The sequence below is a fragment of the Carcharhinus amblyrhynchos genome, chromosome 28, assembly GCF_965287045.1.
Source record: "Carcharhinus amblyrhynchos chromosome 28, sCarAmb.v2.hapA, whole genome shotgun sequence".
In the NCBI taxonomy this organism is placed as follows: domain Eukaryota; kingdom Metazoa; phylum Chordata; class Chondrichthyes; order Carcharhiniformes; family Carcharhinidae; genus Carcharhinus; species Carcharhinus amblyrhynchos.
Genome location: NC_137351.1, coordinates 35,015,013 through 35,040,202, shown reverse-complemented (window position 1 = coordinate 35,040,202; position 25,190 = coordinate 35,015,013). Strand labels below are relative to the sequence as shown.

The following is a 25,190-nucleotide window of genomic DNA, read 5'->3' as shown; positions in this document are numbered from 1 at the left end:
TCCTTCATTGCTAGACAGATGGAGCTTATTATGTTGCAACTATATAGATTGCTCGTGAAGCCACACCTGTAGTACAGTGTACAGTTTTGGTCTCCTTACTTGAGAAAGAAAGAAAAGAAAGGATTGGGTGGCATGCCTTATGAGGATAGGTAGAGAGAGTTCAGTCTTTTCCCCTTAGAAAGACGAAGGATGAGAGTTGACCTGATAGAGGTGTATGAGATGTTGAGAGGTATTGATTGAGTGGATTCGCAGAGGCTTTTTCCAAAGGCTGAAATGGTCGCTACGAGAGGACACAAGTTTAAGGTGCTGGGGAGTAGGTACAGAGGAGATGTCAGGGGTAAGTTTTTCACTCAGAGGGTGGTGAGTGAGTGGAATCGGCTGCCGTCGGTGGTGGTAGAGGCAAATTCGATAGGGTCTTTTAAGAGACTTCTGGATGAGTACATGGAACTTAGTAGAATTGAGGGTTATAAGTAAGCCTGGTAGGTATGGATATCGTTGGCGCAATTTGTGGACTGAAGGGCCTGTTTGTGCTGTAGTTTCTCTATATTCTATGTTCTATACCGGCACTGGAGGGGGTGCAGAGGAGATTCACTAGGTCGATTCCAGAGTTGAGAGAGCTGGCTTATGAGGAGCGACTGAGTAGACTGGGGCTATACTCATTGGAATTCAGAAGAATGATTGAAGATCTTATAGAAACATATAAGATTATGAATAGATAAGATAGAAGCAGGGAAGTTGTTTCCACTGGCGGGTGAAACTAGAACTGAGTTGAGGAGGAACTTCTTCACACAAAGGGTTGTGAATCTGTGGAAATCCCTGCCCAGTGAAGCAGTTGAGGCTCCCTCATTGAATGCTTTTAAGGCAAGGATAGATACATTTTTGAACAGTAAAGGAATTAAGGGTTCTGGTGAGCGGGCGGGTAAATGGAGCTGAGTCCACAAAAAGATCAGCCATGATCTTATTGAATGGCGGGGCTGGCTCGAGGGGTTAGATGGTCTACTCCTGCTCCTTGTTCTTATGTTCTAAGACTGCAAAAAAGTACAAAGATTGCGAACAAAGCCCAGTCCATTATGCAACCAAGCCTCCCCTGCACTGACTCTGTCTACACTTCCTGCTGCCTTGGAAAAGTAGCCAGTATAATTAAGGACCCCACACTCCGGACATACCCTACCACGTTCGTCTGTCTGGAAAAAGATACAAAAGTCTGAGGACATGGATCAACCGACTCGAGAACAGCTTCTTCCCTGCTGCCATCAGGCTTTTGAATGGACCTACCTTGCATTAAGTTGATCTTTCTCTACAGTCTAGCTGTGACTGTAACACTACATTCTGCACTCTCTCCTTTCCTTCTCTATGAACGGTATGCTTTGTCTGTATTTTGCGTAAGAAACAATACTTTTTACTGTGTACCAATACATTGTGACAATAATAAATCTGAAGACACACACACACACTGATACAAAGGTATATGCCCACACACACACACACACACACACACACACACAGATATGCATAAACTCACACACAAGCTGAGACAGATACATCGGCACACTCAGGTTTACAAACATAAATACACACACAGATGTACACGTATATACAAACACATACTTACACTATAGTGTATATATGTACAGTATATTTCTCAATGTTACTAGTCAGTTGAAGACTATGTGGTGAAGATGGAGTTGGGAGAGGGACATACTCAGTACAGCTACCTGGTGGCTAAAGTTGAAACTACAGCATTATAATGGAGTTACCATCTCTCCTTATTTCTCCCTGTTGCTCTCTCGGTATTACCGGTTCCTGCTTGGCCTCACTCTTCTAATTCCGAATCTCTTTATCCTCGAGACGTCTTTCTGTAAATTTCCAGCTTCTCTTCCTCTACCAGTTTTGTTTCTCGTTCTCTTCCAGGTTGGGAGTGAGGTGGTTACACAATAACCTGATGATCAGGTCGGCCGCTGCCAATAGCTGGAGGCTGCATTCTTTACGGGGGGGTTGGGGGGGTTCAGGAAAGATACGATAGATCTCATTCCTGTTTCCTCTCTAATGCTGTGATCCTAATTGCTTTCAAACACTAACAGAATTCTTTTTAACAATAAATTAAAATGATATGAGGGAAAACACTGTCTGCCTCTTGTTCACTCATTATCCATCGCACAGGCAAAATACTACCACCAAAAATCTAGAGGTGATTCAAGGTACTCAGACAGACACCTTTATTATTCACCCCCTCTCAATCTCTCCCTCAGATGTCAACACTTAGAATATTTATATCGTCTAACAGTTGATGAGGAACCCTGGCAAAGCTAGAATCAATGGGAATCGCTGGTTGGGGTCATACCCGGCACAAAGGAGGATGGTTGTGGTGGTGGAGGGTTAATCAGCTCAGTTCCAGGGTTAGTGCCCTAGACCCAACCACCTTCAGCTGCTTCATCAATGACCTTCCCTCCATCACAATGTTCAGCATCATTAGAGACTCTTCACTGAATCAATCAATCTGCCCCCACGTGCAGCAAGACCCAGACAACATTCAGGCTTGGGCTGATAATTTTTAAGTAACATTTGCATTTCACAAGAACCAATGACTATCCCTATCAATGTGAGTCTCTCTGGCACTCAGAAACTCTGGGAGTCTGCAATAAAGAGAGAAAATGCCAGAAGCGGGACAAGTCCTGGTGAAAGGTCACAGAGCTGAAATGTTAATGCTATCTCCACAGGGACGACTCTTCCTGCTGAGTATTTCCAGCATTCCCTGTTTTCATCCCTTTGGCAATGGCAATACCATCATGAAGTCTCCCATTGTCAGCATTCTGAGGGTCACTGTTAACCTTAACTGGATTCACCACATACGTGCTGTGCCTGACTCCCCAAAACCTGTCCACTATCTACAAGGTACAAGTTAGGAGGTGTGAAGGAATACTCTCTACTTGTCTGTAGGACTGCAGCTCCGACACTGGAGAAGTTTGACACCATCCAGGACAAAGCAGTCCACAAACATTCACACCACCTGCAAACTGTGGCAGCCACGTGTGCAATTTGCATCTTTATTGTCTCTAGACGTAAGCAGTGCACAGGTTTGTGCTCAGCCTTCTCTCCCCCACCCTCCATGAATTTGAGTTCATTTTAAAATCTGCTGCTTGTTTCTCAGCTTGCCTCAGCTCCCATTCACTCTCTATCCCAGTGTTCACAAACCTCTCGTGACTCTCGGCCTCAAATTTTTCTCCATGGTCTCACCCCTCATCTGTAGATAATCTCCTCCTGCCACACAACCCTCCAAAATCTCCGCACCTCTCGAATTTTTGTCTGTCACCATTTTAATCGTTCCACTATTGGTGACCATGCATTCAGCTGACAAGACCCCATTCACCTCTCGCCCTCACTTTCCCCATTTCAGACCATCCTTATGACTTACCTCTCTGACCAAGAGTCTAGTTATTTGCCTTAATCTCTCCTCATGTGACCTGGTGCATAGTGTTGTTCAATGATGTGAAAATGCTCCTGTGATATATTATTACACTCAGGGTGCAGTATAAATACAAGTTATTGAGCCAATGGTGCAGACTTGATGGGCTCTTCTACACGAGATGATTAAATATGTACTTTTGAAGTGAAGTTACTGTCAACAGAAACAAAACAGGATTGCAGGAAGGGCAGTGAGGTAATGAGCAGAGTATTTGCTTGAATGATGTTATTTTTGATGTAAATTTGGGCTGGGACACAGGAGAGAACTCCCCTGCTTTTCTTTAAATAATTCCAAGGGACCTTTAATATCCATCCGAGAGTGAATTCAGGATTTTGTTGAAAGATGACAATGTCCCACTCCCTCAACACAACACCACAATAGATGTGCTCAATCTTTGGAGTGGGACTCAGGACATATAACTCAGTGGTAGGAACATACAGTAGGAAAGCTCCACCATTGATTCTGCTGGATTTTCTGGGGTACGTTCCTTGGTTTGCAAACCATTGTGTTATGATGGTGACAGGTGATTTTCGATAGTTCTCCCCACGGGCTTTGTGGAGTATGAGCTCCCTTATCGAGCAGGGGGAGGCTTGCCCAATAGGAAGTATTGAAAGGAGACTTTAAACCTGTTATTTCACCCAGTCCGGTGTCGTTGCTGCCAAGGTGTTGCACTATCTAGCTGTGAGCTGAGAGAGTGGTCTCTTTTTTGGTGCACAATAAAGGGGGTTTGGTGATGGGAAACTGGCATTTGGCTGAATTATTACTGGCGACGAGAAAAGAATGTTTTATTTTTCAGCTCCCTCCACCTTCTTCGCTAAGAAAATATCATAGTATCATCGAATCCCTACAGAAGGAGGCCATTCAGCCCATTGACCCTGCACCAACAACAATCCCACCTAGCCCCTATCCCCGTAACCCCATCTATTTAGCCTGCTAAACCCCCTAATCTACATGTCTTGGGACACTAAGGGGCAATTTAGCATGGACAATCAACCTCACCTGCAGATATTTCAGACTGTGGGAGGAAACTGGAGCACCCGGAAGAATCCCACGCAGGCAAAGGGAGAATGTGCAAACTCCACATGAGGCCGGAATTGAACCTGGGTCCCTGGTGCTGCGTGGCAGCAGTGCTAACCACTGTGCCATCGTGCCACCCCATTAAGTCATTACGCATTCTGAAACTTAAACCCTATAACATCAGTGGGGAAGGCTGGGCCCGATACACTGAGCATACGCGCTATTTCATCCATGTTACCCAACATTGAAGGGAATGAAAACAAAAAGTGATTTTGATTTGATTTGATTCATTGTCACATGTATCAGCTTACAGTGACAAGTATTGTTTCTTGCACGATTACAGACAACACATACTGTTCATAGAGAAGGAAAGCACAGAGTGTTGAATGTAGTGTACAGCCACAGTTCAGATGTAGAGAAAGATCAACTTAGTGCGAGGTAGGTCCATTCAGAAGTCTGACAGCAGCAGGGAAGAAGCTGTTCTTGAGTCGGTTGGTACGTGACCTCAGACTTTTGTATCTTTTTCCCGATGAGAAAGAGTAGAAGAGAGAATGTCCGGGGTGCGTAGGGTCCCTGATTATGCTGGCTGCTTTTCCAAGGCAGTGGGAAGTGTCGACAGAGTCAATGGAAGGTGGGTTGTGTGATAGACTGAAAACTTATTGTTTTCATCCCTTTCAATGTCCACGAGCCTTTTGTAGTTCCTTGTGGTCTTGGGCAGAGCAGGAGCCCACACCAAGCTGTGATACAACCAGAAAGAATGCTTCCTATGGTGTATCTGTAAAAGTTGGTGAGAGCTGTAGCTAAATTTCCTTAGTCTTCTGAGAAAGTAGAGGCGTTGGTGGGGCTTCCTTAACTAGAGCGTTGGCATGGGGGGGACCAGGACAGGTTGTTGGGGATTTGGACACCTAAAAACTTGAAGTTTTTGACCGGTGGAGGCGGCAGAGGGACTGGAGCATCCTGGGACAAGTCAGCACAGCAACATTTACCAAGAAATGGGAATCGGAAGATCTGGGACCTTGTTTAGATTCTAAGCGCTGGGCGGACTTGAAACTGGGAGTGTTTCAGATCTGACTTTGAGACCTGTTCTCAGGCGCCCCCGTACACACACTGACTGTAAAGATATCAGTGATTCTGATTCGAACAGCACAAGCCTATGGGTGGGGCATAACATGCCCAAAATCTTCCAGCTCTGATCGGTGCCTCCAACTGTGCAAAAAGAAATGATAGAATGCTGCTCCGCTGCCACATCGTTCCCTGTCCGGATAATGCCTCCCCGCGGCCCCCACAGACATTACCCCAAACCCCCCAACATTACTGAGCCCCTTAAACCCCCATCCGCCTGCCACACAGATCAACTGATCATGTCTGTGGGAGTTTGCGCATTCTCCCCGTGCTGGCGTGGGTTTTCTCCAAAGATGTGCTGTTAGGCTGATTGGGGGTAATAAATTGTCCCTAAATTAGTTTCCCTCGATGTGGAATGCCATAAACAATAGATAAGGGTCATGGGTGGAGGGGGGGCACTGGTAATGTTAAAATGGCGGTGGGGGCTCGTTGGGCCGAAGGGCCTGTTTCCCGGGCTGTTTTTGTTCTTTGTATGGGCCCCTCTCCTTCTCCTCTCCTTCCACCAATCTCAGGCAGAGTGACAGTGGACCCCCCACCCCGCTCCCCCCCCCCCCCAACTTCCCCTCCACCAATCTCAGGCAGAGTGACAGCGCACCTCCCTTCCCCTCCATCGATCTCAGGCAGTGGACCCTCTTTCCCCCCATTGATATCAGGCAGATTGATCCACTCTCCCTCTTCCCTCCTGCACCAATCTCAGACAGAGTGAAACCTCCCCCCCCAACTCCTCCCCAGCCCAGACCCTCCTGCACAAGGCACCCCCCCCCACCTTTTCCTCCGGACTCCAATGGCTGTGTGACATCTCCCTCTCTCTCCCCAGTCACTGAGGCACTGATCCCCCTCCCCCTCCGCACACCTGCAGTGCTCACTCGCCTTCCCCTCGATGCTAACAGGCAAATTGAATGGAACTTACTGGCTGCAGCTAATCTGCCCTAAGAGGGGGGGGGGGGTTCAGCTCCATAAAACCCCAAGGATGGACAAGCAGACAGACAGCACAGAAAAGAATGACCACATAACCAGCCCCCCCATTTACTGGTAACCTCGGGAGGCTGCTGGATGCAGTAGAGGCGAGGCGGGACACCTCCTCCCCCACTGCCACCCTGGAGGACACAGACCCAGGGGGCTGATGGCAATGTGACCTGGGAGGCAGTTGCTGCCTGGCTCACTGCCACGGCACTGGCCCCCAGAACTGGGAAGCAGAGCTGCAAGGAAGTCAATGACCTCCTCCTGACACCCCATCTTTCATCTTCCACCAAATCACCCCCAGATCCTCCCATCCCCAGCACCCTACATGTTTCCAGCCCCTGAACCCCAAGTAGCTTCTTCCTATCCTCCCCAAGAGCACCTCTGCGCTTGCCACTATCTGATATTGTGCGGCATGCTGGCACAGTGGGTTAGCACGGCTGCCCCACAGCGCCAGGGACACGGGTTCAATTCCCAGCTTGTGTCATTGTCTGTGTGGAATTTGCACATTCTCCCCATGTCTGCGTGGGTTTCCTTCAAATGCCCCGGTTTCCCCCCACAGTCTGACAGACGTGCTGGTTAGACGCATTGACCCGAACAGGCGCCAGAGTGTGGCGACTAGGGGAACTTCACAGGAACTTCATTGCAGTGTTAATGTAAGCCTTACTTGTGACTAATAAGTAAACTCTACTCATTCCACTTTGCAGGAGTCGTGCCATCGTTCCTTTCCTGGCTCCTTCTGTCTCCACAGGAAAAGACCGGCCATAACACCAGAGAGAGGGCGAAGGCAGGGTGTGGAGAGCCAGACCTCTGGGTCCTCACCCTCTTTGAAGAGCAGGAGGTGGAGGTGTGCAGGGAGGGGGGGACGTGGGCTGTCAGCGACAGCATGGTTGGGCTGGAGACAAGAAGTGAGGCATTCCTCCACTCAATTTGAGGCAACTCCTCGGGGCACGAGTTTCGGGTGCGAGGGACAAGGTTTAAAGATGTACGAGGCAGGGTCATTATCACCCTCCTGCCTGCCAAAGGAACTTGTTAACATAGCGTACCCAGGCCCACCACTCTGGTCTGACAACGTTGCAAGGAACTTTGAGGGGAGGATAGGGAGTGAATGGAACCCACAGACACAAACCCCGAGCGAGTGAGCCGCCTGGTGATCAGGGTCTCCCAGGCCACCCTCGCGTGCCTCATTCTTGCTGCCAGTGACTGGGTGATGTTTCTGGGCGTGGTCCTCCTCCTCTTCCCCCTCCTCCTGCTGGGCAGCCTCCTCCCCAGCGAGGCCCGCTCTCCTCCTCGCCCTCTCTGCTGTGCCAGGTAGTGCAGGGCACAGCATACCCCCACAATGCAGGAAGAGGGCAATACTGGAGGGTCCCGCCAGCGTGGTTGAGGCACCGGAATCACGTTTTGAGGAGCCCCGTGCTATCGTGGGGTTACATGGGCCTCATTGTGCTGGGTCTCCGCCTCAGTCACAGGCCTCCGCACTGGGGTCGTCAGCCTTGTCCGAAGCGGGTACCTCATGCCACCCACGAGCCACCACCCCCACAGCCTGGGCTCCTCCTCACAGGCCTCCGGTATGTCTGAGCTCCCCAGAATGAAGCTGTCATGTACATTACTGGGGTATCTCACACAGACATGTTCATATCATGGTCATACACCAGTTGGACATTCAGGGAGTGGAACCTCTTTCTGTTGAACATAAGAACATAAGAAATAGGAGCAGGAGTAGGCCATCTAGCCCCTCGAGCCTGCCCCGCCATTCAATAAGATCATGGCTGATCTGTTGTGGCTCAGTTCCACTTTCCCGCCCTCTCCCCATAACCCTTAATCTCCTCGCTTATCAAAAACCCATCAACCCGCGTCTTAAAAATATTTAGCGAGGCAGCCTCCACCACTTCAACGGGCAGAGAATTCCAGAGATTCACCACCCTTTGAGTGAAGAAGTTCTTCCTCAACTCCCTTCTAAACCGCCCCCCTTTTATCTTGAGGCTGTGCCCCCTAGTCCTACTGTCCTTTCTGAGTGAGAAGAACCTCTCCACCTCTATCCTATCCATCCTATTCATCATCTTATACGTCTCAATGAGATCTCCCCTCATTCTTCTAAACTCTAACGAGTACAAGCCTAGTCTATTCAGCCTCTCCTCATAGCTCAACCCCCTCAACTCCGGCATCAGCCTCGTAAACCTCCTCTGCACTCCCTCCAAGGCCAAAATATCCTTGCGTAAGTGCGGCGACCAAAACTGCACACAGTACTCCAGCTGCAGCCTCACCAATGCCCTATACAGCCGCAGCAAGACCTCCCTACTTTTATATTCAATCCCCCTCGCTATGAAGGCCAGCATCCCATTCGCCTTCCTGACCACCTGCTGCACCTGCAGGCTGGGTTTTTGCGACTCATGCACAAGGACCCCGAGGTCCCTCTGCACCATCGCCTGCTGCAGCTTTTCGTCATGGAAGTAATAATCCTTCCTACCATTATTCCTACCAAAGTGGACAACTTTACACTTGCCAACATTAAATTCCATTTGCCATTTCCTGGCCCATTCGCCCAGCCTATCTAGATCAATCTTCATGATAAATCTTCATGGATTATGCAGGGGGGCTTTGAGGGTGATGTGTGCGCAGTCAATGTTCCCCCCCCCCCCGTACATTAGGCTTCTCTGCAATGGTCACGAACCCTTAACCCGGGCTTCCTGCTGGGCCTGGTCCAGGTTAAATTTGATGTAGTGCCCAGCCCGGGCACACAGGGCATCTGTGACCTGCTTGACACAGGTGTGCACAGCTGGTTGGGGCATCTCCGCTGGGGGTCTGGAAGGAGACAGTCGAATAAATGCTCAGTGCGGCCCTCAATTTGACAGCCATTGAGAGTGGGTGCCCCCCCCGCCTCTCCCCCCACCCCACGATCAGGTCCTGCAATAGGGGCACAGGTGTTGCACTGTCTGCTTTCGGAGACCTTGGCGGTACACGGTGTCCGACACCTGTTCAAATGACAGTCGTGTATGGAGTTGCCGGGTCTCTGCCCGCTCCTTCTCTGGTGCCCCTCCTGTGGGTGAATGGTGGCCACCTCCTGCCTCTGGTGGGCCCTGGAACTGGGAAGACTCAGTCTCCGGTAACCAGAGATCCTCCTCCTCGGCTCCAGCAGCAACCAAAAGAACAGCAAGATTGATCAGCTGCATTGCAGAAGCCATCTCGTCACCCTGAAGGAGCCGGGGTCAGGGGGGGGTCAGGGGAGGAGGGGAGGGTTTATGGTGATTGGAGATGGAGAGGTACACATGTAGAGGTTAAGGAATGCTGATTGCCGCTCACATATTAGCAGTCATTGTTCATACTGCACATTCTCTTCACAGCTCCAGGGTCCTGGGTTCGATTCCCAGCTCGGGTCACTGTCTGTGTGGAGTTTGCACATTCTCCCCGTGTCTGCGTGGGTTTCCTCCGGATACTCCGGTTTCCTCCCACAGTCCAAAGATGTGCGGGTTAGGTTGATTGGCCATGCTAAGAAATTGCCCCTTAGTGTCCAGGGATGTGTAGGTTAGAGGGATTAGTGGGTATAATATGGGGGTAGGGCCTGGGTGGGATTGTGTTCCGTGCAGACTCGATGGGCTGAAGGGCCTCTTTTGGCGCTGTAGAGTTCTATGATTCTATGATTCTCCCAGCCACACTCTCCCCACAATCACAGCCCCCCCAATTCCCCCAGCCCCATGCTCCCCACAATCACAGCCCCCCCAATTCTCCCAGCCACATTCTCCCCACAATCACAGCCCCCCCAATTCCCCCAGCCACATTCTCCCCACAATCACAGCCCCCCCAATTCCCCCAGCCACATGCTCCCCACAATCACAGCCCCCCCCAATTCCCCCAGCCACACGATCCCCACAATCACAGCCCCCCCAATTCCCCCAGCCACATTCTCCCCACAATCACAGCCCCCCCAATTCCCCCAGCCACATTCTCCCCACAATCACAGCCCCCCCCAATTCCCCCAGCCCCATGCTCCCCACAATCACAGCCCCCCCAATTCCCCCAGCCACATGCTCCCCACAATCACAGCCCCCCCAATTCCCCCAGCCACATTCTCCCCACAATCACAGCCCCCCCAATTCCCCCAGCCACATTCTCCCCACAATCACAGCCCCCCCCAATTCCCCCAGCCACATTCTCCCCACAGTCACAGCCCCCCCAATTCCCCCAGCCACACGCTCCCCACAATCACAGCCCCCCCAATTCCCCCAGCCACACACTCCCCACAATCACTGCTCCTTGAAAAGTTGTGAGGCTGCAGCAGTGCAATTTGCAAGGGCTTTGTGCACATCCTTCAGCTGGAAGTGAGCTGAGTGCACTAGGACCCAGCAGCATCGCAAGGCCCGAGGTCAGTGCTGAGACCCGAGTCTGTGCTGCAAATCGGACATCGGAGACCCTGCAGAGCCACAAACCCCTTCACCTCCCCACACACACTCGCAGAACCGCCACCAACCCGAGTCAGAAAACAGCTGCAATGAAAGAAGCTCCATAAGCAGCAGAGAGCCTGGGATGCCGGGCACTCACCGACTCACTCACCCTCACTGATGGAGTGCCGGGATTGGATTGATACGGAGCATGTCTGTTTCGCGCCGATTCCAGACGGGTGAACGCAGTGGTCGAGGGGGAAGTGTCGGTAAAGTCGGGTGGTGCAGCCCATTAAGTTCATTTAAATGTATGCAAATATATTTAAATGGGCTTTGTGCCCGTTTCCGGTGTAGTCCCGATCACAGGTACTTTTGGGTTTGGTAAAGGGTGCGGAGGTGGGCGCGGGTCACGCTCCTCGCCTCACGCCTGACTTTGCCAAGATTTTGCGCCCGTAAACGGGTACAACCTGATGATAAAACTGGCTCCCTGGTGTCAATTTGTCTGGTGTATCAGTTCATTAAAAGTTTTTGACTTGGGTCTTTTAGGATCGGTCAGAAATTTAATCGCACTGGAAATCGGGTCTCCACACGCTGTTAAATGAAATAGAAACATAGAAACATGGAAGATAGGAGCAGGCGGAGGCCATCTGGCCCTTTGAGCCTGCCCCGCCATTCATCATGGTCATGGCTGATCGTCAGTAGCCTGTCCTGTGCCCTCTCCCCATAACCTTTGATCACATTCACCCCAAGTGCTCTATCCAACCTCACCAAGGCCCTGTCAAATGCAGCAACACATCCCTGCTCCTGTACTCGAAACCTCTCACAATGAAGGCCAACATACCATTTACCTTCTTTACCTCCTGCTGTACTTGCCTGCTTACCTTCAGTGACTGGTGCACAAGGACACCCAGGTCCCTCTGCACACTCCCCTCTCCCAACTTACACCCATTCAGGTAGTAATCTGCCTTCTTGTTTTTGCTTCCAAAGTGAATAACCTCACATTTATCCAAATTATACTGCATCTGCCATTGATTAACCCACTCACCCAACCTGTCTAGATCATTCTGAAGGATCTCTGTATCCTCCTCACAGTTCACCCTCCCACCCAACTTGGGATCATCTGCAAACTTTGAGATGTTGCATTTTGTTCTCTCATCCAAATCATTAATATATATTGTGAATAGCTGGGGTCCCAGCACCGATCCCTGTGGTACCCCCACTAGTTACTGCCTGCCAATTTGTAAAGCACCCATTAATTCCTACCATGTTTCCACTCTTACAGGCTCCAGGTTAATCTGTCTGCTTCCAGCCTGCATCCTGGCTCTTATTTGCATTTATTGCAATCACATTAGATTAGGGGATAATTTGTGACACTAAGATTTTTATACACACATACAAAAATATATATCCACACAAACACATTATTATTATATGTGCAGCAGCGTGTATCTGTGTACACAGCATTATGAATATATTTCCACATGTATATAGGGAAATAGACATTCTGAATGTAAGAATGATCACACCTTGCCCTTATCTAATGTCGGTAATAGAATGTGCCCAAACCTTTCCCAAAGATAAAATTTCTGGGCACTGAGCAATGGTGAGGGAAGGATTAAGGTGGTGACAGAAGGAATGATCAAAGGACAGATGTTATGGAGCATTTTCAAGGAGCAAAGGAAATTGAGAAGGGGAGGGCTTCAGGGAAAGGAACATTCAATATTGTTTGCAATTACTCCAGTATTAACAGGAATCCAGTTACATGTATACAATTACACAGCAATAAACCTGAACATTGCGTAATCATCTACACAATGTTATTGATATGAGAATTATCTCACCTTGTTGTCAAGTTATTTTTGTATTCTTTCATGGGATGTGGACATCGCTGACAGGACTCTGCTGGATCACTTCAGAGCGCAATTAAGTATCAACCACATTGCTGTGGGTCTGGAGTCACATGTAGACCAGACCTGGTGAGATGATGCATGAACCAGACAGGTTTTTGCAACAATCAACAATGCTTTCATGGTCATCATTAGGCTTTGAATTTTTATTAAATTCACATTTCACCATTTATTCATGTTGGGATTTGGACCTGGGTCCCCAGAGCATTACCCTGGGTCTCTGGATTACTACTCCAGGTATTCTACAAAGGAAACATTGAAATAAGGCCAACTCTTCCCTAAATAAGTATTACCTCCACTCTGGACCTCTGTGCACACGGGGTGGACCACGTTACACTATCTTTGTGCTGTGTGGGGTTGATATCACATCACGAGCATTGTTGGGATAATGCTAATATACATACATGTACAGATACACGGGGCATTCTAAGCTGTCATTTCAGAAGCATGGGATTTGCACAAATCAACACCATTGGGATGTGTGAGGGAAAAGGAACCATCACTGGACACTGGTTACTGCCATCCTGACGCAGCTCCGCCTGGGGTTTGGCAAGGGTTGGATTTATATTAAAGCACAGTGATCTGAAATTGCCCAGTACCCCGAGAACAGAACCAGTAATGTAACATCCTCAATAACCCACAGACTGATCCCAGCTACAGCACACTGACAATATATAAAGGAAAATAAATCTTATTTCTAAAACTGAAAAGTAAATAACGAATTTCTGATAATATAAGGATCATGGTGAAAGTCCCAGCTTCTGAGCCCAGATCCGAAAGTTGAATGTTGAAATCACATCAGGCTCATGAGGGATTTTGGACTGCGCGGTGACAGAATGATTAACATTACTGCTTCACAGCACCCGGGGATCCGGACTCAAATTCCTGCCTTGGGTGACTGTGTGGAGTTTGTATGTTGTCCCCATGTCTGCGTGGGTTTCCTCTGGGTTCTCCGGGTTTTCTCCCACAGTCCAAAAGACATGCTGGTTAGGTGCATTGGCCATGCTAAACTCTCCCTCAGTATTACCCACACAGGCACTGGAGTTTGGTGACTAAGGGATTTTCACATAACTACATTGCAGTGTTAATGTAAGCGTACATGCAATTAATATATAAACAAAGCACTGTGCTCGAAAGCAAAACTGAACAACAGAGGGATTGCCTTTTGTTTATAGAAATGATTATTCTCTCAGTGCTAAGTCAGGGTTCCGCTCTTTATGCTAAAATAACGATTGCTGTATTTTCTGGTCAAGCCTGTTTATAAATAGTATCTGGCATCCTCACTTTCAGAACGTTACTCTGTTTTCTCAGACTTCTGCCTCAATCTTTTGTTAATGTTTGGCACATGTAAAAAACATACCTTCCAGCACTGAACACTGATATATTGTTGATTCTTTCTGGGGTCAAAGTTGCTCCTGTAGCTTGTATTTGATCCTAGTCTCTACCAGGATCTTAACCAGCCTAACTCCCACTTTCCCTGCACAGATAGGACACGGAGAACTTGTGCCACTTTGAGAAGGACGGGTCACAAACTCTTCTACGATCTTTAACATCTAATCTCAGAATTACCGAGAAAGAGGCAATATGACCCATGGGAAGTGTATCGACATTGGTCACACTCTCATCGTCATCAGGGTCACACTCTCACCGTCATCAGGGTCACACTCTCACCGTCATCAGGGTCACACTCTCATCGTCATCAGGGTCACACTCTCACTGTCATCAGAGTCACACTCTCATCGTCATCAGAGTCACACTCTCACTGTCATCAGAGTCACACTCTCACTGTCATCAGAGTCACACTCTCACCGTCATCAGAGTCACACTCTCATCGTCATCAGGGTCACACTCTCACCGTCATCAACAGGGTCACACTCTCATTGTCATCAGGGTCACACTCTCACCGTCATCAGGGTCACACTCTCACCGTCATCAGAGTCACACTCTCACCGTCATCAGAGTCACACTCTCACCGTCATCAGGGTCACACTCTCACCGTCATCAGGGTCACACTCTCACCGTCATCAGAGTCACACTCTCATCGTCATCAGGGTCACACTCTCACCGTCATCAACAGGGTCACACTCTCATTGTCATCAGGGTCACACTCTCACCGTCATCAGGGTCACACTCTCACCGTCATCAGGGTCACACTCTCACCGTCATCAGAGTCACACTCTCACCGTCATCAGGGTCACACTCTCACCGTCATCAGGGTCACACTCTCACCGTCATCAGGGTCACACTCTCACTGTCATCAACAGGGTCACACTCTCATTGTCATCAGGGTCACACTCTCACCGTCATCAGAATCACACTCTCACCGTCATCAGGGTCACACTCTCACCGTCATCAGGGTCACACTCTCATCGTCATCAGGGTCACACTCTCACCGTCATCAGGGTCACACTCTCATCGTCATCAGGCTCACACTCTCATCGTCATCAGGGTCACACTCTCACCGTCATCAGGGTCACACTCTCACCGTCATCAACAGGGTCACACTCTCACCGTCATCAGGGTCACACTCTCACCGTCATCAGGGTCACACTCTCATCGTCATCAGGGTCACACTCTCACCGTCATCAGGGTCACACTCTCACCGTCATCAGGGTCACACTCTCACCGTCATCAGGGTCACACTCTCATCGTCATCAGGGTCACACTCTCACCGTCATCAGGGTCACACTCTCATCGTCATCAGGGTCACACTCTCATCGTCATCAGGGTCACACTCTCACCGTCATCAACAGGGTCACACTCTCATTGTCATCAGGGTCACACTCTCACCGTCATCAGGGTCACACTCTCACCGTCATCAGGGTCACACTCTCATCGTCATCAGGGTCACACTCTCATCGTCATCAGGGTCACACTCTCACTGTCATCAGGGTCACACTCTCACCGTCATCAACAGGGTCACACTCTCACCGTCATCAGGGTCACACTCTCACCGTCATCAGGGTCACACTCTCACCGTCATCAACAGGGTCACACTCTAATCGTCATCAGGGTCACACTCTCACCGTCATCAGAGTCACATTCTCATCATCCTCAGGAAGGGCAAAACCTGACCTCCTCTTGGGAAATAAGGAAGGGCATGTGACAGAACTGTTAGTGAGGGATCACTTTGGGGCAGTGACCATAATTCTATTAGTTTTACTTTAAAGGTTTTACTTTGAAGATAGCTACGGAGAATGATAGGTTTGGTAGCAAAATTCTAAATTGGGGCAAGGCCAATTTTAATGCTATCAGGCAGGAACTTTCAAAAGTTAGCTGGGGCAATCTGTGAGAAGGCAAAGGGGTGTCTGGGAAGTGGGAGGCTTTCAAAACTGTGTTAACCAGGGTTCAAAGTAAATACATTCCTCTTAGAGTGAAGGGCAAGATGGCAGAAGTCGGGAATCGTGGATAAGTCGGGATATTGAGGCCCTGATCGAGAAGAAGAAAGAGGCACATGACATGCATAGGCAGCTGGGATCAAGTGAATCTCTTGAAGAGTATAGAGGGTGTAGGAGTAGAGTTAAGAGAGAAATCAGGAGGGCAAAAAGGGGACACAAGATTGTTTTGGCAGATAAGGCAAAGGAGAATCCAAAGAGCTTCTACAAATACATAAAGGGCAAAAGAGTAACAAGGGAGAGAGTAGGACCTCTTAAGGATCAACAAGGTCATCTATGTGCAGATCCACATGAGATGTGTGAGATCCTAAATGAATATTTCTCATCTCATCTGTTGAGAAAAGCATGGATTTTAGGGAACTTGGGGAAATAAACAGTGATGTCTTGAGGAGTGTACATATTACAGAGAAGGAGGTGCTGGAAATCTTAAAGTGCATCAAGGTAGATAAATCCCCGGGACCTGATGAAGTGTATCCCAGGACATGGTGGGAGGCTAGGGAGGAAATTGCGGGTCCCCTAAGTGATATCATCGATACTCACGGGTGAGGTGCCTGAAGATTGGAGAGTGGGAAATGTTGTGCCTTTGTTTAAAAAGGGCTGCAGGGAAAAGCCTGGGAACTGCAGGCCAGTGAGCCTCACATCCGTGGTGGGTAAATTGTTGGAAGGTATTTTGAGAGACAGGATCTACAGACATTTAGAGACACAAGGATTGATTAGGGACAGTCAGCATGGCTTTGTGAGTGGAAAATCATGCCTCACAAATTTGACTAAATTGTTTGAAGGGGTAACCAAGAAGGTAAATGAGGGCGGTGCAGTTGATGTTGTCTACATGGACTTTAGCAAAGCCTTAAACTGCATGGTAAGTTGTGACATAAATTTAAATCTCACGGGATCCAGGGTGAGGTATCTAAATGGATACAAAATTGGCTTCTTGACAGAAGCCAGAGGGTGGTTGTAGAGAATTGTTTTTCAAACTGGAGGCCTGTGACCAGCAGTGTGTCTCAGGGATCAGTGCTGGGCCCACTGTTATTTGTCATTTATATTAATGATTTGGATGCGAATATAGGGGGCATTGTTAGTAAGTTTGTAGATGGCACCAGGATTGGTGGTATAGTGGACAGTGAAGAAGGTTATCTCCAATTGGCTGTCTAATAGGAGGCAGAGAGTTGGTATCAATGGGTGCTATTCTGATTGGTGGTTGGTGACTAGTGGAGTGCCCCAGGGATTGGTGCTGGGGCCTCAACTATTTACCATTTATATAGATGATCTGGAGGAGGGGGCTGAGTGTAGGGTAACGAAATTTGCTGATGACATGAAGATGAGTGGAAAAGCAAATTGCGCGGAGGGTGTGGAAAGTATGCAGAGGGATCTGGATAGGCTGACTGAGTGGGCGAGGACCTGGCAGATGGAGTATAATGTTAGCAAGTGTGAGGTTATCCACGTTGGTAGAAATAATAGTAGGAGGGGTTATTATTTAAAAGGTGAAAAGCTGCAGCATGCTACAGTGCAGAGGGACCTGGGGGTCCTTGTGCACAAGTCGCAAAAACCCAGTCTGCAGGTGCAGCAGGTGATCAAGAAGGCGAATGGGATGCTGGCCTTTATAGCGAGGGGGATAGAATATAAAAGCAGGGAGGTCTTGCTGCAACTGTACAGGGTACAGGTGAGGCCGCAGCTGGAGTACTGTGCGCAGTTTTGGTCGCCACATTTGTGGAAGGATATATTGGCCTTGGAGGGAGTGCAGAGGAGGTTCACTAGGCTGATACCGGAGATGAGGGGGTTAGACTATGAAGAGAGACTGAATAGACTGGGTCTGTACTTGTTGGAGTTTAGAAGGCTGAGGGGGGATCTTATAGAGATGTATAAGATAACGAAGGGGATGGATAGGGTAGAGGTAGAGAGATAGGATTTATCTTAGAAAGGATAGCAGGACTAGAGGGCACAGCTTCAAGATAAGCAGGGGGCAGTTTAGATCGGAGTTGAGGAGGAACTTCTTCACTCAAAGGGTGGTGAATCTCTGGAATTCTCTGCCCGTTGGAGTGGTGGAGGCTGCCTCGCTAAATATTTTTAAGTCACGGGTAGATAGGTTTTTGACAGACAAGGGAATTAAGGGTTATGGGGAGAAAGCGGGAAAGTGGAACTGATCCACTTCAGATCAGCCATGATCTTATTGAATGGCGGGGCAGGCTCGAGGGGCTAGATGGCCTACTGCTGCTCCTATTTCTTATGTTCTTAATTGCAATGGAATCTTGATCAATTGGGCCAGTGGGCTGATGAATGGCAGATGGAGTTTAATTTAGACAATTGTGAGGTGATACATTTTGGTAGATCGAACCAGGGCAGGACTTACTCAGTTAACGGTAAGGTGTTGGGGAGAGTTACAGAACAAAGAGATCTAGGGGATAGCTCCTTGAAAGTGGAGTCACAGGTGGACAGAGTGATGAAGATAGCATACAGTAGGCTTGGTTTCATTGGTCAGAGCATTGAATACAAGAGTTGGAATGTCTTGTTGAAGTTGGACAAGACATTGGTAAGGCCACACTTGGAATACTGTGTACAGTCCTGGTCACTGTATAATATAAAGGATATTATTAAACTAGAAAGAGTGCAGAAAAGATTTACGAGAATGCTACTGGGACTTGATGGTTTGAGTTATAAGGAGAAGCTGGGTGAATTGGGACTTCTTTCGCTGGCATGTAGGAGGCTGAGGGGTGATCTTATAGACGTCTATAAGATAATGAGGGGCACAGGTCAACTAGACCTTTACCCAAAGGTAGGGGAGTCTGAAACTAGAGGGCATAGTTTTAAGATGAGAGGCGAGAGGTATAAATGTATCCAAAGAGACAATTCTATCACAGAGGGTGGTGACTGTCTGGAACAAGCCGTCAGAGGTAGTAGTAGAGGTGGGTATGATTTTGTCTTTGAAAAAGCATTTTGACAGCTATATGGGTACCCTGGGAATACAGGGATATGGGCCAAATGTGAGCAATTGGGATTAATTTAGGGATTTTCAAAAAAAGGGCAGCATGGACAAATTGGGCCAAAGGGCCTGTTTCCATGCTGTAAATCTTTATGACTCTACGGCCCTATCCTCAGGGTCACACTCTCACCATCACCATCAGGGTCACACTCTCACCATCACCATCAGGGTCACACTCTCACCATCACCATCAGGGTCACACTCTCACCATCACCATCAGGGTCACACTCTCTACATCATCATCATCATCAGGGCCACACTCTCACCATCATCATCAGGGTCACACTCTCACCATCATCATCAGGGTCACACTCTCACCATCATCATCAGGGTCACACTCACACCATCACCATCAGGGGTCACACTCTCTACATCATCATCATCATCAGGGTCACACTCTCACCATCACCATCAGGGTCACACTCTCACCATCAGGGTCACACTCTCACCATCACCATCAGGGTCACACTCTCACCATCACCATCAGGGTCACACTCTCACCATCACCATCAGGGTCACACTCCCACCATCATCATCAGGGTCACACTCTCACCATCAGGGTCACACTCTCACCATCACCGTCACACTCTCAACATCATCATCAGGGTCACACTCTCAACATCATCACCATCAGGGTCACACTCTCACCATCACCATCAGGGTCACACTCTCACCATCATCATCAGGGTCACAGTCTCGCCATCGTCATCAGGGTCACACTCTCACCATCGTCATCAGGGTCACACTCTCACCATCACCATCAGGGTCACACTCTCACCATCACCATCAGGGTCACACTCTCATCATCATCATCAGGGTCACACTCTCACCATCACCATCAGGGTCACACTCTCACCATCGTCATCAGGGTCACACTCTCACCATCGTCATCAGGGTCACACTCTCACCATCATCAGGGTCACACTCTCACCATCATCATCAGGATCACACTCTCACCATCATCATCAGGGTCACACTCTCACCATCATCATCAGGGTCACACTCACACCATCATCATCAGGGTCACACCCTCATCATCATCATCAGGGTCACACTCTCACCATCATCAGGGTCACACTCTCACCATCATCATCAGAGTCACACTCTCACCATCGTCATCAGGGTCACACTCTCACCATCATCAGGGTCACACTCTCACCATCATCATCAGGATCACACTCTCACCATCATCATCAGGGTCACACTCTCACCATCACCATCAGGGTCACACTCTCACCATCGTCATCAGGGTCACACTCTCACCATCATCAGGGTCACACTCTCACCATCATCATCAGGATCACACTCTCACCATCATCATCAGGGTCACACTCTCACCATCATCATCAGGGTCACACTCTCACCATCGTCATCAGGGTCACACTCTCACCATCATCATCAGGGTCACACTCTCGCCATCATCATCAGGGTCACACTCTCACCATCATCATCAGGATCACACTCTCACCATCATCATCAGGGTCACACTCTCACCATCATCATCAGGGTCACACTCACACCATCATCATCAGGGTCACACCCTCATCATCATCATCAGGGTCACACTCTCACCATCATCAGGGTCACACTCTCACCATCATCATCAGAGTCACACTCTCACCATCGTCATCAGGGTCACACTCTCACCATCATCAGGGTCACACTCTCACCATCATCATCAGGATCACACTCTCACCATCATCATCAGGGTCACACTCTCACCATCACCATCAGGGTCACACTCTCACCATCGTCATCAGGGTCACACTCTCACCATCATCAGGGTCACACTCTCACCATCATCATCAGGATCACACTCTCACCATCATCATCAGGGTCACACTCTCACCATCATCATCAGGGTCACACTCTCACCATCGTCATCAGGGTCACACTCTCACCATCATCATCAGGGTCACACTCTCGCCATCATCATCAGGGTCACACCCTCATCATCATCATCAGGGTCACACTCTCATCATCATCATCATCAGGGTCACACCCTCATCATCATCATCAGGGTCACACTCTCACCATCATCATCAGAGTCACACTCTCACCATCATCATCAGGGTCACACCCTCATCATCATCATCAGGGTCACACTCTCACCATCATCATCAGAGTCACACTCTCACCATCATCATCAGGGTCACACTCCCACCATCACCATCAGGGTCACACTCTCACCATCATCATCATCAGGGTCATACTCTCATCACCATCATCATCAGGGTCACACTCTCATCATCATCATCAGGGTCACACTCTCATCATCACTAGGTTGACACGAAATCTGCACACAATACTGCAGGTGTGGCCTTTCCAACACGCTGTCGAACTGCAGTCGAACATCGCTATACCTCTTCTCAAACCCTCTCACTATGAAGGCCAACATACCATTTGTCTTCTTTACCGTTTGCTGTAACCGTGTGCTTACTTTGAGGAACTGATGCACGAAGACTCCAAGGTCTCGCTGAGTACCCACCTCGCTCAATTTACACTCATTCAAATAACAATCTGCCTTTCTATTATTGCTTCCGAAGTGGAGAACTCACATTTATCCACATTATACTGCACCTGCCATGCAGATGCTCACACACTCAGCCTGTCCAAATCACACTGAAGCTTCTCTGCATCCTCCTCACAGCTCACCCTCACACCCAACTTTGTATCATTCCTCTTGCACAATATAAGGATCATTTTATTGGGATCACAGGATTACAATATCTGGATGAAAATATCAGGGTCACAGTACCATTATTACACAATCTGGGTCACAATATCAGGATTTAAATATCCAAATCTCATTATTGGGATCATACTATCATGTGCACACTATCTGGATCACAGTATCAGGATTATGCTATCTGGATTAGAGTATCACAATTACACTATCCAAATTACAGTATCACAATTATAGTATCAGGATTACACTACCTGGGTTAGACTATCTGGGTTAGACTATCCGGATTACACTATCTGGATTACACTATCCAGATTACAGTATCTGGATTACACTATCCAGATTACAGTATCTGGATTACAGTATCCGGATTACAGTATCCGGATTACAGTATCTGGATTACAGTATCCGGATTACAGTATCTGGATTACAGTATCCGGATTACAGTATCTAGATTACAGTATCTAGATTACAGTATCTGGATTACACTATCCAGATTACACTATCAGGATTAGACTATCCAGATTACAGTATCCAGATTACACTTTCTGGATTACAGTATCAGGATTACACTATCCGGATTACACTATCCGGATTACACTATCCGGATTACACTACTAGGATTACACTACTAGGATTACACTATCCGGATTACCGTATCCGTATTACACTATCCGGATTACACTTTCTGGATTACACTATCTGGATTACAGTATCCGGATTACACTATCCGGATTAGACTATCCGGATTACACTATCAGGATTAGACTATCAGGATTACACTATCCGGATTACACTATCCGGATTACAGTATCAGGATTAGACTATCTGGATTACAGTATCCGGATTACAGTATCCGGATTACAGTATCCGGATTACACTATCAGGATTACAGTATCCGGATTACAGTATCCGGATTACAGTATCAGGTTTACAGTATGAGGATTACAGTATCAGGGTTACACTATCCGGATTAAACTTTCCGGATTACAGTATCAGGATTACACTATCAGGATTACAGTATCAGGATGACACTATCCGGATGACACTATCCAGGTTACACTATCAGGATTACACTATCAGGATACACTATCCGGATTACAGTATCAGGATTACAGTATCAGGATTACAGTATCCGGATTACAGTTTCAGGATTACACTATCAGGATTACAGTATCAGGATTACAGTATCAGGATTAGACTATCCGGATTACAGTATCAGGATTACAGTATCAGGATTACACTATCCGGATTACAGTATCAGGATTACACTATCAGGATTAGACTATCCGGATTACAGTATCAGGATTACAGTATCAGGATTACAGTATCAGGATTAGACTATCCGGATTACAGTATCAGGATTACAGTATCAGGATTACACTATCCGGATTACAGTGTCAGGATTACAGTATCAGGATTAGACTATCCGGATTACACTATCCGGATTACAGTATCAGGATTACAGTATCAGGATTACAGTATCAGGATTACACTATCCGGATTACACTATCCGGATTACACTATCAGGATTAGACTATCCGGATTAGACTATCCGGATTACAGTATCAGGATTACACTATCAGGATTAGACTATCCGGATTAGACTATCCGGATTACAGTATCAGGATTACAGTATCCGGATTACAGTATCAGGATTAGACTATCCGGATTACAGTATCAGGATTACAGTGTCAGGATTACACTATCAGGATTAGACTATCCGGATTACAGTATCAGGATTACAGTATCAGGATTAGACTATCCGGATTACAGTATCAGGATTACACTATCCGGATTACAGTATCCGGATTACAGTATCAGGATTAGACTATCCGGATTACAGTATCAGGATTACAGTATCAGGATTACACTATCAGGATTAGACTATCCGGATTACAGTATCAGGATTACAGTATCAGGATTACAGTATCAGGATTAGACTATCCGGATTACAGTATCAGGATTACAGTATCAGGATTAGACTATCCAGATTACAGTATCAGGATTACACTATCCGGATTACAGTATCCGGATTACAGTATCAGGATTACACTATCCAGATTACAGTATCAGGATTACAGTATCAGGATTAGACTATCCGGATTACAGTATCAGGATTAGACTATCTGGATTACAGTATCCGGATTACAGTATCAGGATTAGACTATCCGGATTACAGTATCAGGATTACAGTATCAGGATTACACTATCTGGATTACAGTATCCGGATTACAGTATCAGGATTACACTATCTGGAATACAGTATCAGGATTAGACTATCCGGATTACACTATCAGGATTACACTATCCGGATTACAGTATCAGGATTAGACTATCCGGATTACAGTATCAGGATTACAGTATCAGGATTAGACTATCCGGATTACAGTATCAGGATTACAGTATCAGGATTAGACTATCCGGATTACAGTATCAGGATTACAGTATCAGGATTAGACTATCTGGATTACAGTATCCGGATTACAGTATCAGGATTAGACTATCCGGATTACAGTATCAGGATTACAGTATCAGGATTACACTATCTGGATTACAGTATCCGGATTACAGTATCAGGATTACACTATCTGGAATACAGTATCAGGATTAGACTATCCGGATTACACTATCAGGATTACACTATCCGGATTACAGTATCAGGATTAGACTATCCGGATTACAGTATCAGGATTACAGTATCAGGATTAGACTATCCGGATTACAGTATCAGGATTACCTTGGTGTATTTCACTGACAGGTTCCTGCTGGGTTTCGGTAGTGGAGGCGGTGATTCCCTGCCTGTCTCTCCGTTGTCCATCACCCCGTTCTGTGCCATGGCCGAGGCAGTGGTGTCCCTGGAGGTGATTCCAGTCAGACTGGGAGTGAATTTGGACAAGTTTGTATCGAGCTGCTTTTTAAACAGCCACAACACCGATTGGCCGCTGCCTCCTGAGGCTGAGAGTCCCCGCCTGTTTAAAGCGACACTCTCCCCGAAACTCTTCATTCACACTCACTACGTAAAGGGAAAGGAAATTAGGTGGAGGTATCTGTACAGATGTTGTGATTGTATACACTTGTGTGATTGTGTGTACAGGTATGTGATTTGTGGTGAACACATTAACCTTGACATTTACTCCAGCGGATGTGTTGTTGCGTTAACCTGGAATGTGGAGTCAATGTGAAACGCACCCAATGAATAAATCCTATTGGGTGGCAGACAGCAGACACACCGACCCCACACCGATCTGCACTGATTCGCGCTGTCAGCACACTATCTAACAGAC

The 25,190-nt window shown here is 47.7% G+C and overlaps 1 protein-coding gene across 1 annotated transcript in view; it reads right to left on the bottom strand.

Annotated features, from left to right (window-relative positions):
• The window catches only part of aldh1a3 (aldehyde dehydrogenase 1 family, member A3), a 149,855-nt gene extending 125,084 nt beyond the window's left edge, over nt 1-24,771 (bottom strand). The window contains exon 1 of the mRNA XM_080214456.1: nt 24,644-24,771. Within this exon, the coding sequence (XP_080070582.1) occupies nt 24,644-24,742 (99 nt within the window). The 5' untranslated portion in view covers nt 24,743-24,771. The remainder of the gene's footprint in view (nt 1-24,643) is intronic.
• Nucleotides 24,772-25,190: the final 419 nt, after the last annotated feature.